Below are 16,106 nucleotides of genomic sequence, written 5' to 3'. Positions count from 1 at the left end.
GCACAAGCTTTGCTCTTGGCTTGCATCCGAGCATGCCAACCATTGGCGTAGCTTGCAAACTTGCGTTCAAAGGAAAACTTTTCTGCCGGATGTGAACCCGAAAATGTCTAATAATTTGTTGCACTTTTCCAAGCGCAACTGCAGTATTCTAGTCAGGGCACTGACTGAACATTGCAAACTCAATTATCACATGGCTACTATTCAGCACGCTGAGTAATACTCATGTGATCTTTGTGAATCCGATTACGGAACATCATATCATTTGATAGGCAACTGCCCTATAGTAATGCAATTAAGTATCCGGATTTTTGGTTCTCCATACATAGATGAACCTATGTACAGAGAGCTGAAACTGAAGGATATGCTATTGTTCCTAACCCAGTGTGGTAAAGAGCTATAATTTAGCCGTATTTGAATGACAATATCTCTTCGGGGGTGTTGTCGTTCTTTTAACTCATTATCCCCTCGGGGGTGTTGATATATCCGCTCACTGCTTAAATAAAAATTCTAAATCCCTCCGGGGGTTGAAATTTTAATTCCTACTACTGTAGCACCTGCAGATCGTTCAGCATCCCTCTGGGGGTGCAGAATGCTCTGTGTCAATTGTTCTGTGTCGTTATAATCCTTACCCCTAACCTTACCACTTCCCCAATCTTTCTCGTCAGGAAATGATGAAAAGACGATTCTTGGCAAGGCACAAATAACCCAAAGGGGAACGTACCATTTGAGCCAGATGCTACTGATTCCTGATTGAACAGTGAGCGATCTTCCTAATTGTGTGTAGGAAATGTGAATCTGTATCTGAGTGATTGGTTTCTTTTAGTCCTGACATTTACTATGACCTGCTGTTTCAAAGAGGGATTCGAACTGAATCCTGTGAAGTTGGCCGTTTTACTGTTTCCCAATAGTAGGATACTAACGTTGATTCGTTAAACTCTAACACAGAAACATCTAGGTGTGATCCTAGACAAAAAACCGTGACTAACTAATTCCTTCATTATATAGTGGTCCAAAATTAAACAAAAGACTTACTATTTCCGGGCTTAGTTGTCTTCCTAGATGTGATTTTGGTAGGTAATGTCTGTGACATAACCGGATGTCATAACTAGACTTCGGGGCGTTAATTCAAATCTAATGATATTCAACAGAATTATCTTTGAATGGGAAATTTTCAAATCATTCGTTATGATAAATATAATTAAAAAACAAAAGTTTTAAAATCTTTTCCTTCGCTAACTATTTTTCTTCTTTTCAAATCTACAACATTCGTTAAAAATGTTAAAAAATGTTGAAATGTTATTGATGAAAGGTTGAAAATGCAAGTGTGGTACCACCAATTGATGATCGGGGAAAGACGCACATACGTTTTGGTTATGCTAGTACCTATTAGTAGCAGAAAGAAATGGAAAGGCACATGGCACGAAAACAAGTGAGAGAGCGATAGTAGTGCGTATTCGTGCGAATCTGTTTTTCTCATAATTTCTTTGACCGCCGTTGTACTATCAGCCAGCAACAGCAGCAATAGAGAAGAAATTTTCCTGCCATGACCCGTACCAAACAGACCGTCCGCAAGTCCACAGGAGGGAAAGTTGCAAGCAGTTAGCAATGAAGGCCGTCCGCATAGCTGCCTCTATCACTGGTAGCGTTAAGAAGCCCAATCGCTACGGACCAGGAACTACAGCCCAGCCAATTAGGCTTTGTAGTTAAAATTTACAAAATGGCAAATCCTCAAAATGTACACTATTTAGAAAAAAATCCAATTAGCTATTTATATGAAGAAAATAATCGCCCAGAAAATGGCTATTTTTTGTTGATCCGATCCGATCGGTTGCGATTTAGGTTTCGCAGGCTTTTTTGGTCTTTTTTATCGCGGGTGGTGCTTCCTGTCAGCTCCACTACTTCGGCGGCAAGATATTTCATCACTGCTGCTGCTGCTAGGTAGACGGGTGCTCCGGCACCGACACACTCGGCGTAGTGACCCTTTCTCGGCAAACGATGGATTCAGTCGACAGGAAACTGGAGACCGACTCGAACCGAACGGGATTTTGTCTTTTCCTTCACCTTTCTTCCTTTATCGCATCCAGACATACTGGGCGTATGTGTGGTGTAGCCAGCACGAGTGTAACACACGAATGATGTTGTACTCACATACGAACCCCGATGATGTGCTTGGTTCTGTTTACTTCCGAAGCCAAATTGGCTGATCAAGAAAATCAACGCTCGCGTCCCTCGCATACTACGTTTTGCCCACAGTGTGTGCTGCGCTCGGTTCAGTTTACGTTCAACCCAAAGGTGGTCGGCCATCGAACAAGAACCGCCCTTTTCCATCGTCCAATAGGTTGATGTTCCAACGAAAACGAGTCTGGCTCGCTCGGTCAGTTGGTCTAATTGTACGGACCAATCATGGCACAGATAATAACTGCTTTCACAAGTTCATTATTTCCGTTATTTTCAGTAATTGTACAATTTGTTTTCCAATCAGATAACGCAAAAACGCATTTTTCTCAGTCAGTACAACGGTGTAGATATTTGCGTTCAAAAAAGCGTGTATAATCTCGATAGAAACAGATAATCCTATAAAGCGAAATGACAATCGATTATTGTAACACAACCAATCTGACAACAAAACACCCTCTCGCAGGTTGATGGGATTGACGGTATTGTAAGCATCATCAAGCCACAATAGATTCAATAGAGTTATCTAAATATAAGGACCTGCGCTCTTTTTAGTTTTTATTTGCACCAAGTTCTACTCCTAGAGGTTAATTAGGTCTCATGTTAATAATCCACCAAACATTATGACTACTGAGGATTTGATTTATATAAGAAGCCCGCTTCAAGATGTTGATTGCAATACACCTCGATAGTGGTGTGTCGAGGAGGCCGGGAGGGCTGATATGAGCCTTTTATCTGTTCTATACCTTTCCTCTATTTACCAGCTCATAACCAACAATCAACCAGTAACAAATAGATAATTGAGAAAGGATGTGCTATGTGTGGTGATTGGCTATTCAAGTATTAGTAGTGTTTGAAGTACTAATGTATGTCTCATGTGATGATCATAACTTCAGCTGTATCTTGTACCTATCTAATCTATTGCGTCTCTCATATATTGTCTTTTATTTCTTCTTTTCGAGTCCTATACTGCCATTCTACACCCGTCTTCAGCTGGGTCAACAAAGATGGTGATAGTGAACGTCTTAACACTCACACATTCTCAAACGCGGTCTCAGCGGGAACCTACAAAAATGCCATCGTGCACGCGATTACGACTCGGTCACGTCCGAAAGTCTATCCTTGATCCTAGAAGCCTAGGTCCATGCCTTCAGCTGGACCAATTAAGAAAATACGCCCATACCTATTAGACAACATGTCTCATGGCGACATGACCGGGAACCCTATCGATATAAACGATCCCACTCTCTGCCAGAATTCAAACCGCGCACTGAAAATTTAATATCAGACTCACGGTTCGCGAGACCATTCAAGAACACACGTTACAAAATCACGTCAGCGCACAAACGTTAGAGCCCCTCGCGATTTTCCAAGCAACCTACGAACTCGCAAACATGATTACACCCCGGTGATAAGGTGAAAATCTCACTCATAAACTTACCAACACGATCTCAAGCGTCAACCTACAAACTCCCGTGCTCGAGCCATCATGAATCGGGATCGTCCGGAAGTCTCTATCCTCGGTACAAACAATCTAGGTCCTTGTTAATTAATAAAAAAAGTAATAAAATTGAAAAATAACTCCCATATCCACTAGACAAAACGTTCCATGGCGACATGACCGGAAACTCTTGTGATATGGGGTAACTCTCTCTCTCTCTCTCTCTCTCTCTCTCTCTCTCTCTCTCTCTGTCAGAATGTGACCCGTACACCGAAAACTAAAGATCAGAATGACGGTCCGCGAATATATGAAGCGCTGCAGAGTTTCAAAATCGAATTTATACACGCGAAGTCACATACACGCGAGCACACGCGACAAACACGTCAACATACGAACGCTTAAGCCCTTCGCGATCATCTACGCACACCTATGCCCGAGATCGCGTAAACTTGATAACACTCCGGCAATTGTGTGAACGTTTTAGTACTTACGACGTTACAAACGCGGTCTCAAACGCGAACCCGCAAACGCGCGCGATCATGAATCGGTCCCGTCCGGAAATCTTTAGCCTTCATTCTAGCAATTTAGGTCCATACATTCAGTTGGACCAATCAAAAAAAAAAAATAAAGCTCATATCCACTAGACCACGCGTTCTACGGCGACATGAATGGGAATTCTAATGATATGTAAGAACCCACTTTCTTCTGGAATCTGAACCGTACACCAAAAATCAAAAATTAAGTATCAGATTCACGGTCCGCGCGCGATCATTCTAGAACACACGCGAATATGCGAAAGGCACACGGTTATAAAATAGAATTTATACACGCGAAGTTCATACACGTTAGCACACGCGACATACAAACGCACACGCGATCGAGCACGTTAACGTACAAATGTTCGAGCCCTTCGCGATGATACACGCGATCGCGAGTCCCTACGCCCGCACATACCTGAACCGTACAATGAATATCACATTCAGAATCACGGCCCGCTACAATTGGCCTAATGCAGTGTTTTTTGGGCGACATTGCCTGTCTCGTCTGCAAATTGTAGTATGTGATTCTGACGGGGAGCCCTTCCGAGAACCTAGCTCTACAGCTCCAGTAGGACAACTCTCAAAAAAAAACAACCAATCTGACAACAAAACAACATTTATCAAATTCTTGAAAAAGGGTCCAAACGAACTGAAACATTGGAAGAATACTAGCCTGTGGTGGAAGATGGTATATTGATAGCCCTTGAGGGGGAGCACGTCGTTTGGCATAAGTTCATTTGGCATAAGTTCATTCGGCATAATGTTCATTCGGCATAACAGCAGGTGACACATGCTTTCGTTTGGCATATGTTCATTTGGCATAATGTTCATTTGGCATAATGGTCATTTGGCATAATGGTCATTTGGCATAATGGTCATTTGGCATAATGGTCGTTTGGCATAATTTGAAATATACATTGAAATCTTTGTTATATTTAATGTTGACGCCTAATGTGGATACGCCACATCACTTTAAGTATGCGTTGAGTTGTGACGATGATTTTGGGGGATTGCACACTGACTTCATCATGTTTGACTGCTGATTATCTAATAAGAGATGCTTAGGAAATGGTAAGTAGGAATTCATACCAATCCGACCCATATTAAAACCTCAACAGCATGATAGCCATCATTGCCGGCCGCCCCCATCTCCATCGTTCACAGGGAAGGATAAAGGATAAGGTAGACAGGAAGTGTTGATGCTCCACCTACTTAACGGAAGGACGACGATTCATCAGACTCTTTCATAGGTGTCGCGGAGTTGGTAGTTTGGAAGGGTATCAGGTCTAGGATTCGCTCCAAGCAAGCGATGCGACCTGTAAAGCATATTTTATTAGGTAGTTGTTTAGTTAGTCTTCGAGTGCACGATCACTCGAAAAAGAGATCTTGTTTAAAATATGGTTTTTTTGTTTTAGTGTTTCGGATTCTCCTCGTCAGTAACTAGCACCATCTGGGTGTCCAGTTAGACTATGTATCTGAACTAGTACCCAAATTAGCACTAGTTAGACACTAGATTCCAAAAAGTCACACGTCTTGCGTGAACACTAAACCACTGGCTTATACCGAGTGATGTCTCGATAGTAAGCACAGAGGTTCTGTTTGCCGACGAGGAATATGAACCGAAACTGTCTTTTGGTATAAGTACCAAACGCCTGGAATTATGCAAAATTCCCAAGTGGGAAAAATTTTGGACAAGACCAATTTTTTTGTGCAAAAGGGCACATACCTTACATAAAGTATGGTTTTTTGTTTTAGTGTTTACCAAAAGACAGTTTCGGTTCATATTCCTCGTCGGCAAACAGAACCTCTGTGCTTACTATCGAGACATCACTCGGTATAAGCCAGTGGTTTGGTGTTCACGCAAGATGTGTGACTTTTTGGAATTTAGTGTCTAACTAGTGCTAATTTGGGTACTAGTTCAGATACATAGTCTAACTGAACACCCAGATGGTGCTAGTTACTGACGAGGAGAATCCGAAACACTGAAACAAAAAAACCATACTTTATGTAAGGTATGTGCCCTCATGCACAAAGAAATTAGTCTTGTTCAAAAAATTTCCCGCTTGGGAATTTTGCATAGATCTTGTTTAGTTTTTGGTTCTTTTTAAACTCTGGGCAGCTGGCTACCGAGAGTATACTATGTTCCCTAAACAAAAGCAATTTGAACTCCACACGGCCGACCGTGGGAGTATTGCCTAGAAAAGCTAATCTTATCTGCGTAATGGGCCGGATCACTATTTATTGCAACAGTATTTGGACAGAATTCGCTACTTCTTCTCTACGATATATTTATTGGCTTGAAAACTACCGAGTGATAACACATTATACAGGCAAAAATAGCGCGAGATGTTATAAATCAAGGAAAGTATTTCTTATTTTCCATATCAGATTGTTTGTGGAATACAAGTATACGAGCGATAATAACGAACACTGAAGGGAAATATAAAGGATTGTTTACCTGATGCACGGGCGTGTTAGCAATAACGGAGTTTGAAAGTAGGTTCATAAAAACAGACGCGGCGAATTTTCAATACGTATTCACCCGTGATCATAGATACTAGTCAGATTATTTGTATTGGGGCTAATTTTCAATCAACTATTCATTTTTACGGCAATGTTTTCTCGACTAGATCTGTTCGCACCCTCTCATTCTGCTACTATCGGCAGAAGGATGATAGCACCCGGTCGTCGCCGGTCTAAGGACCAAATGTCATCAATAGACTTAGACTCGCGTGGAGGCATGAGATAGGAAACTTGTGAGAATTTTGTTATCCCACCGTTTGTCGACCATACGCCACATCACTTTAAATATGGTACTTAAACTAGTTGATAGCCCCTACGTTTGAGTAACCCGGGCAAACGAGTGGGTCGTAGGTTTGCTGGTGAAGGGTCGCCGCTTCTAACGGCGGGTCGATGACCACCTCGCCCCCTTGGTCTCGGTTATGCGATATTGCCAAGGGCTATTTGGTATATAAATTCAAAGAACTGCTCATGTTTCAAAGAAGGAATCAACCCCTAAGTTTGAGCAAACGAGTGGATCACCAGTTTACTTGCGAGCGCAATTTTGTTATACAAATTCAAAGAACTGCTCATGTCTTAAAGAAAGAATCAATCCTTGTTTCTGGCAAATATATATATACATGTGTATATTTGCCAGAAACATAAGGGTTGATTCAGTCATGAGCTGTTCTTTAAATTTTTATACCAAATGGCCCTCGCAAGTAAACTGGTGATATACTCGTTTGCCCGTTTTACCCAAAATTAGAAGTTGACTCCTTCTTTCAAACATGAGCAGCTCTTTTAATCTGCATGTTTAATAAGTTCGCTAGCAAAGTGTTGATTTACTCGTCTGGCCGGTTTACTTAAACATAAGGGTTGATTCTTCTTTCAAATATGAGCCAATTAACCCTTGGTATCGCCGCATAACTGAGACCAAGGATCCGCCGGCTTCCGATGGTGCGTCAGCGGCCCCTCGCGAGCAAACCTGTGATCAACTCGTTTGCCCGGGTTACTCAAACATAAGGGCTATCAACTAGTTCAAGTCCGACGGAGCGGAGCGATGTCGGACAACACCGGGTTTAAAGCGATGTGGCGTAGCCACATTATTCATCAACGCCTAGTAACAGAAAATTCAATGTATTTTTTAAATTATGCCAGACGACCATTATGCCAAACGACCATTATGTCAAATGACCATTATGCCAAATGAACTTATGCCAAACGACGTGCCCCCCCCCCCCCCTTGAGGTACTTTCGATGGTTCAATACCAATACCAGAGAATATTGTTCGGACGAATTTTATTGAGATGGTGCCAAACAGAAAAGGATTCTTTTGAGTTTAAGCCGTGAGGATAGGATTAGGATTTCGTTTCCGATAAATATGCTTCCTGAAACTATCAAATTGAGCTACGTTTTGATAAGTTAGAATTAACGTATTGACTTAGTCTCATCAGTATTTGGCATTCAACTTGATCACTACATAGATGCTAATCTAGTAGTAAATCCAAAAATCTTGTGCTCACAAGCAAACGACTGGCCACGGATGATGTCCCGTAAGCAGAAAAGTTCAGGCTTTGCTTTTTTCGACTAGTAAGTCAATGCGATGACCGATAACCGATTCTATGAAGGTAAAACTCCTGATTGAAAAAAGCTTCCCAATCACCAACAAAAAAAATTTCACACTCATCCGTCACGCAAAAATAGTTCTAACAAAAATAAAGGCGCCACCGAAAGCCATAATCTAATTAGCGTTTACAAGGCGGCGAATCAGAACCGGAGATCTACCGGCAATTCACGCGGATTGGTTCGATTAGTCATGCCTTTGTGCGTCTGGAAAGTTGTGTACGTTATTTTTTTTTGTTCACGAAACCACTCGTTCAACAACCCTTAAAATTTTAATGCCGTTTTTGCAAAGTCAGTGGCGATCTGCTAATTGAGACAATCAAACTCGATAATTCCACGTATCATTATACGCTGACAACGTCCATTAATCGCTAATCGTCTTATCGTTTCAGCAATTTCATGGGACAAACGAGGTCCAGTGGCTTACTACATTGAGTTGTCATTTGAGGTGGCCGCACTCATCGTTGATTTCGGTCATCATCTGCATATGCTGCTGTGGAGTAACATCTTCCTCTCGATGGCCAGTTTGGTGATTATCATGCAGCTCAGATGTTTGATCAACGAAATTCAGAGGAAAATCAAAAAGCACCGCAATTACCTGTGGGTTCTGAATCACATGGAAAAGACCTATCCGCTGGCGACGTCGGACGATTTGAAGCAGAATTCGGACAATTGCGCTATTTGTTGGGAGAAAATGGAAACTGCTAGGAAGCTGCCATGTGCGCATTTGTTCCATAAGTGAGTAAATATGTAGTAATCTTCCCACCTACTCAATAACATTGTTTTTTTTTTCATTTTAGCTCGTGTCTTCAATCCTGGCTGGAACAGGACACAAGCTGCCCGACGTGTCGACTAGGACTCAGCGTACATAACAACAACGCAAACATTCTACAGAACGATATCCACATCGATGATACCGAAACGCCCGGCCGGACAGGCAATAATCATTTCTTTCACTTCAACGGCTCCCGTTACGTATCCTGGTTGCCAAATTTCTCCGTCGAAGTTACCCACATCAATTCGGTACTTCGAAATGAACCTATCCCTCGCGAAACGGCAGCAGCCAATCACACCTCTCAGATAAGAAACATGGCTCGCCATGTACAGGAAATGTTTCCCCGTTTCCCGCTGTCCACGCTGATTGCCGATCTGCAGATTTCCCGTTCGATCGAAGTAACGATCGATAACATTCTCGAAGGACGCCTGCAGGTACCGGCGCGATTTCAGGAATTTGACGATCTCCTCGAAGACGATTCCACACAGAATACCACTCCCAGTACTCCCAGCACGCTGAATGACAGCAACAACAGTAGTTTTAATAGTCCGGCACAGACGCCCGGTGGTTCCAGTGCGGATTTCCCAGCCATAGCCCCCAATGAGTACTATGTCAATGCGACCGAGTTCAATCCTAGTCCTGGCCATTACGGGTCGAATGGTTCGGCACTTTCGTCCCCTTCCGGGAGCACTTCGGGCAGCAGTGGTTATGAGGTTGAGCGGAGTACGAACATTTTCGGTAACTTCGATAATCTGTTGCGAGACGAAAGCTTCGACGACGTTCCGCTGGGTGATCGCTTCTCCAAGAGCTCGGAGGAACGGGAACGCATACTGCAGCGGAGAAAGGAGCAGCTACTTATGGTGGCGAGGAGAAAGTGAGTATCTTATCTTTCAGGTTCTTTGGAGGTTTGATTCTTTATCAAGTGCGCGGAAATTGTAATAATTGAGGTTTTACAACACTCTTTCTGTTGCTATTGACACTTTCATAGCACTTGTAGTATCTAATGGAACTTTGAGTGCTATGTACTTGGACTGTGAGTCTAAATTCATACCAAACACCTCGTAGTTGCTGCAAGAGACCGGAGATAATTCTATTGGAGTCTAGTTGTTGCTCTTATTTACATTCTACCTAGAGACTTCTAGTTTACACAATATATTACAAGGAAAACAAACGTCGCTGGGCTTACGGAATGGGCGGTAATCTAAAAGTGGGAGAGTTCAGTTTGCTTAATTTTAATGTTTCATATTTTAATTATGTCAGGGTAAACTGGATCTTTCTAAAAAAAATAGTGCTATCGTAGAGTAAGTAGAAATTACCGACGAATGGATCCAACCGATAATATTTACTTCTTTTCAGGTTGGAACTACTCATATTTGATTAGCAATCAATAAGTAGCTAAATCACAATAGAAATCAACACGGCACTGTTTGCTCTATGTCTAATGAACATATGGTTTTATGCTAGCAGATATCGTGATCACCTTTAAGCAAAACTTCGTGAAGCTCTTGACACATCATGAAGACTGATGAGTTATGCTTGCTTTCCGGTCATGTTGTTAGACTCGAGTGAAACGTCCTAATTCTAGCATGCAAAAGACGAAAGATTCTCCACATTTTCTTCCGATGATGCATCGTGGCACCGAAGACTTGGTATTTTGTCTGTTTCGAGTATGAAGAAACTGCTTGATAGGACAGCCGTAGTTGAATGCAAATTGGTAAATTTCATGAAGCATGTGCAGCCTCATTCTTTTTTATTATTATTATTGAGGTTTTAACCTTAGGGTCATTCGCCTCTTTTCGGGTTAGAGAAATCTCTTTTGGGAAAATCTCTTACCCTATGTGCGGGGTTGGGAATCGAACCCAGATGGACTGCGTATAAGGCAATCGATTCACCAACTACGCTATGCCCGTCACCCAGCCTCATTTTAATGCATAAGGAAAAAGAAGCAACAGATTAGATACTGGAGTGGATCTACGCAGATCTAAGCTGTTTTAAAGAGACAATGTCGTTATTTCTTCACCTTCAAATGTTCAAAAATTTTAGCGAAAACGTCTTTGAGTACCAGGCGGTCACATAAATGTCCGGAGGGTTCGGGTGTCACACCTGTTAAAACAATAAAAAGGCCATTGAAACGAAAAACGTTATAACTAATCGTTTTGGATTGCAAGCGTTTTTATTACTGCTTCATTGTTCTGACCCCAGACTGGTGACTTCGACGCGATATTTGCTATGTTATACAACAAAAAATTTCACAACGTTCCCTTAGAAAAAGGGTAGACGACAACGCAGATATCCCAGTTGCTGCTAATACTGTTTCGGTGAAACTCTCAGATTTTTGAAGTGGGATCCTGAGGTTTGCTTAGACTGAGGCGCGATTCGCCCTTGTTGGGATTTACATGATCAGACAAGATTTTTTACATGATCATTGTTAGCCAATTGGTGCTTCACTTGAGATAAACATATACATATAAATGAAGGACCTCCAATCTCTTGCTTCGAGCTCTTGGAATCTGGGTGACATGCCCATCTTATTGGCAAAATGCAAGAGCTATCTGTTGGGCTCAATGTCAATGAAGAACACCTCAAAGTTTTTATAATAAATGCCGTCGAGCATCGAAGTAGTTATTTGAAGTTAAGTCTGCGGAAATAGCGGAAAAAGGTGATTTCTCTGGTACACATCAGGTAGCTGCAGCAGCACAGCTAGCGCCTTCAGGAAGTCTCCAGGAAAATCGCACCTTCGTCAGAGGTCCACCGGTTAAAGATTAATCTGACTGGTAACCAAAACGGAATCGGTTCCTCTTTTCGCCAGTATGGTGTCATCGACTGGTACTAGTACCCCCCGAAAGTTTGGAGCATTTGAACGATTTATGCATAAATATTTAACAAATATCGTTGTAGTTTTGTGGATGGCGTCTGCATCGCCTCAACGTCCACTGACGGCATATGCGAACAGTTCAAGAGCCGCTTAAGAAAACTTAATTAGTTAGCAATCTTCGCACAGAATGAAGCAGAGTTTTTGGGATGAATTGTAAATAGAGTTGGTAGAGTGGGACCTTTCTCGTAAACAGGGCCGTCGATAGCCGCGTCGGGCCCCAAAGCTTGTATTACTGCCGGGCCCTATTAAAACTAAGCCCTCTAGTTCAGTATGAGTTAGTACCTCTTCAGCCATGGGAAACATATTGCCACATCCACAGATAGCGTGCCAGCCAGGTGAATTTCGACAACTTCTTATTCTGTGGTATCCAAAGCAAGTAAAACTGCCATAGCTACGAGTTTTTCAATTTGCGGATACTCAGGAATCAGTAGCGTCTAGCTCAAATGGCACGTTCCCAATGTTGATCAGAGATTTGTGCCTTGCAATGAATCGTCTTTCATGATTTCCCTGATGGGAAGGATTGGGGAAGTGGTTAGGTTAGGGGTAAGGAAAATATCCAAGAGACCATGAACTATTATTTAATGGCTTTGGATATGTTCTATATTCACATACAAAACATATTCTTTACGGCTTCATAGTTCTATAAAGATCATTAAAGCACACTTAGTGTCGGAAAAGGCGAAATAGTGTGCCAGAATAGAGCTAGTTCAGAAGCGTCTTAATGCCTGTCAGCAATGTTAACATAGAGACATATTTTTTAAAAGTAACTCTTCCATTCTTTATTGACAGAGCAAAAGAAAAAAATAACTTTCGATAACGTACCCACCCTTCCTCGCTTCTTTCGGTTATCATGTCGACTGTTTGAATTGACGATTCGGTGCCTATAGAAATGGGATTCGATCCGCAGTCGAAAATCTCGTCTCGATTTGGTATACGCGTTTGATCACTAATCTGTAAAGAGATTTGTATGTATACTTGGTTTAATGCTAACTCTACCTAGACGTTTAGTTGAAATTACGCAAACGTGGATTATATTTGCAATTGTATTTTTTTTCGAAAAATCATGCAGAATTTGCATTTTGATTATAAGTTTATTGTATCATTATTACATGAAGTCATACGAGTTTCGGCGTATATTTGTTATTGTTCGGTATCTTAAAGCAGTATAAGAAGATTCTATATTTGCACTTCGAATTTCTATAAAAGCTTCATAGAATTTAGCTTTTTAGCACGATGTCTATGTTCTGTATGTCGATATAGTGCTAGATTTAATGCTTTACATTTTAGGTGCATTGAAGCTGGAACATAATTAGCACGCTATGTCTAACATGGTGACATTGTAGGGTGTAAACATCGGCCATCTTTAGCTCGCTTTGTACTTTTAACAATAGATCTTAAAGACCGTCTCTAAAGGCAAACAGGAGTAAGTTTGACCACAATAGGCCACTTTCTGCTTGTAATCGTCACTCATATTTTTCGACATATTCGGTTGGAACACGATATTTTGCTTCTACTGTGCAGACAAAGCGACACACGGATTGATTCATTTGCTGGTAGCAATGGAGCAGTTTCTAGCTTTTGTTGTAAGCAAAATGAGAAGGCAGAAGAATCACTTCGAAATTCTCATTTAAAATAATTAAATCGAAAGGATTTTCAATTTACATAAGTTTATCTCATATTGAACCCAATAAAATTATTTATAATCGTAGATTTTATGCATCTTTAATTAATAAACAATGAGATATGTCTAACGCAGGAGCCGGTTTTGATATGCTGTAAGAATATGTAGGAACCGACAACAATATAGACACAGAACGCAATAATAAAACTCTAATTAATCAACTGCAAGTACAGTGGGCTACCGAGTACTGCTGCTATTGGATGAACTGAACTGATTTGATTTCTTTATTTCGCACATTATAATTATGTTCCTATAGACATCACACGCATCTTTGGCGAGGCCTAAAATCACCGTTCTATCTCGACACAATGCACTTTTAGAAGAAAAACTCTTTGAGCTTGCTATAAGAATACAACAATTATCCATTTTAATCACCGGTTAATTAAGGTGGGTCTACCTTCTCATCTCGCCCAGAGTAGAAACTAAAAATCGTTCTGCTATAGATACACGGCAAAAACGACTGCAGACAACTCAGGAAGTGAAACAATTACGAAATGTGCAGATTGTGCTCAATCTGGGAGAAGTTAACGCCCTGCAAATACACCATATCAAACATTAAGAAGCACAGTCGTTTGTTTCGTGGAACAACATGCAGAACACCAACGAAAGCTGCCACGTTAACAACATCATCTCCGCAGGACTTAGAGAGATGTGCTTACACGAATTATCTCCACACGCCCCTGACATCGTGATTAACAAATTTATGTCAAGGATACGGAGAAGTGGCTTCCATAAGATCTGTAACTTCGCATTTTCCCGGATGTCCCTAACGTTATTCTAGTGGTGAGAATGCTTCCGTATGAACCAACTTTTTCATACGTAACCATTTTATGCGGATCAACCGAAAATGGGACGTTTCATCAGACAATACTGGTTATGCAACCATGGTAGATTCCTATGCGCGAATTCTACAAAAAGACACTGCACCACGGAAGACTTTGTGCAAAAGCAGCTAAGAAAAGTCCACCTACTATAACCGTAAACAGCACACCGTTACCTTATGCCAAACCACAAACGGCTACAAAACAAATACCTACGGGTCTGATAGAAACAAATATTCACACTACAACAATCACGCCCAGTGACTCCAAGCCAACAACCGGCACCACCAGCAAAGAAGCGAACGTAAAAGAGGACGGACGCGTTTGTCCGTTGGCTAGTATTTCTGTTTGACGCTCTATTGCTTTCTTCGAAAATACTTTGAATTGGCTTCTCAATATTTTGTAGTGTATTCCATCAAATGTCAACTATAAAATAAAGTTTTCATTTTTTTACGCTTTCATCATCTAACAATTTAAGAAGACAAATGATTACAAAGAAATTACTATAGCTATTTTTTGCTCTTCTTTGAATACCGGACGTGTTCGCCCATCTTCCGGGTAAAAACGCGGGCCCCCAAATACGACCCGGGCCCCAGGGCAATTGCCCTGGCTGCCTCTCCTCTTGTCGGGGCTGCAGTCGTAAGCATCTAAAATTATAAGCCCTAGAGCATGTTTGATCAAGAAATGTCCAGGACTCAAAACTTCAACACTGTCCGGATTGCTGGATAACGCATATAATGGTCTCGAGTTAAGACATGCTTCAACCTGACATAGGATTGTCGACAAGTCTTCAAATGTGTTCGCTTCGTCCCCAAGCTCTGCTACTAGGTGCTTCTTGGTACTCTTGAAAGCATCATCCCATATACCGCCCATATGCGGTGCTGATGGAGGGTTAAATGTCCATTTTATGCCAAGAGTGGATAAATATCGGCTTGCTTCTTTGGGACCATTCATAAATTACGTAACGCTTTTAGGGGGGGAGGGGGTTCGAGAAGTTGTTACATATTGTGACATAGGGGAGAGGGGGAGTAAGCTAGATCGTTACGTAACATGTTTTCATCGAAGAAAAAACATTTTTTTCAAGGAATTTGTTACGTAATAGGGGAGGGGGGATAACTAAATTTGTGACAATTTGTTACATGGGGGGGGGGGAGGGGGGAGTCAATTTTGGGCAATTTTTGCGTTACGTAATTTATGAATGGTCCCTTTGCTGTGCGACTTAATTTTCTCGACAAACTCTTGCAAAACACGATCAGCTCCAACGAAATTGGTCCCATTATCCGACTATATTTCGTTCGGATATCCGCGCCGGGATACGAACCGCTTGAGGACGTTAATGAAGGTATTCGTGGATAGATCACTTGTCGCTTCGAGGTGCACTGCTCGAGTTGAGAGACACACAAACACCACGATATAACCCTTGGTGACCTTTACTCCACGAACACAGGATGCCTTGAGTTTGATTGGGCCAGCATAGTCAACGCTACCACCCTTACCGGTGCACAGTGGCTCAAAACAGCGTTTTGAGGTACTTAATTCACTGGAGTCAAAACTGTCCATGTTAGCGATTTCACATATTCTACAATGTTTGTGTGTGTAAAAAGCGCCATCTTTTGGTGATATTATCTTTTTAAAAAAATGATCATAGTAGGCTACAGAAAATTTAACTTTTGACCC

At 41.6% G+C, this 16,106-nt stretch overlaps 1 protein-coding gene across 1 annotated transcript in view; it reads left to right on the top strand.

Moving 5' to 3' along the window:
• Positions 1 to 16,106, top strand: part of LOC131694303 (E3 ubiquitin-protein ligase AMFR-like) — a 139,989-nt gene that overhangs the window by 109,980 nt on the left and 13,903 nt on the right. Inside the window, exons 8-9 of the mRNA XM_058982927.1 lie at positions 8,670 to 9,015; positions 9,078 to 9,926. Coding sequence (XP_058838910.1) covers positions 8,670 to 9,015; positions 9,078 to 9,926 — 1,195 coding nt within the window. The remainder of the gene's footprint in view (positions 1 to 8,669; positions 9,016 to 9,077; positions 9,927 to 16,106) is intronic.

This window comes from Topomyia yanbarensis, chromosome 3 (assembly GCF_030247195.1).
Source record: "Topomyia yanbarensis strain Yona2022 chromosome 3, ASM3024719v1, whole genome shotgun sequence".
Lineage (NCBI taxonomy): Eukaryota > Metazoa > Arthropoda > Insecta > Diptera > Culicidae > Topomyia > Topomyia yanbarensis.
The sequence above is the reverse complement of the archived record's forward strand: the minus strand, read 5'-3'. Positions and strand labels throughout refer to the sequence as shown.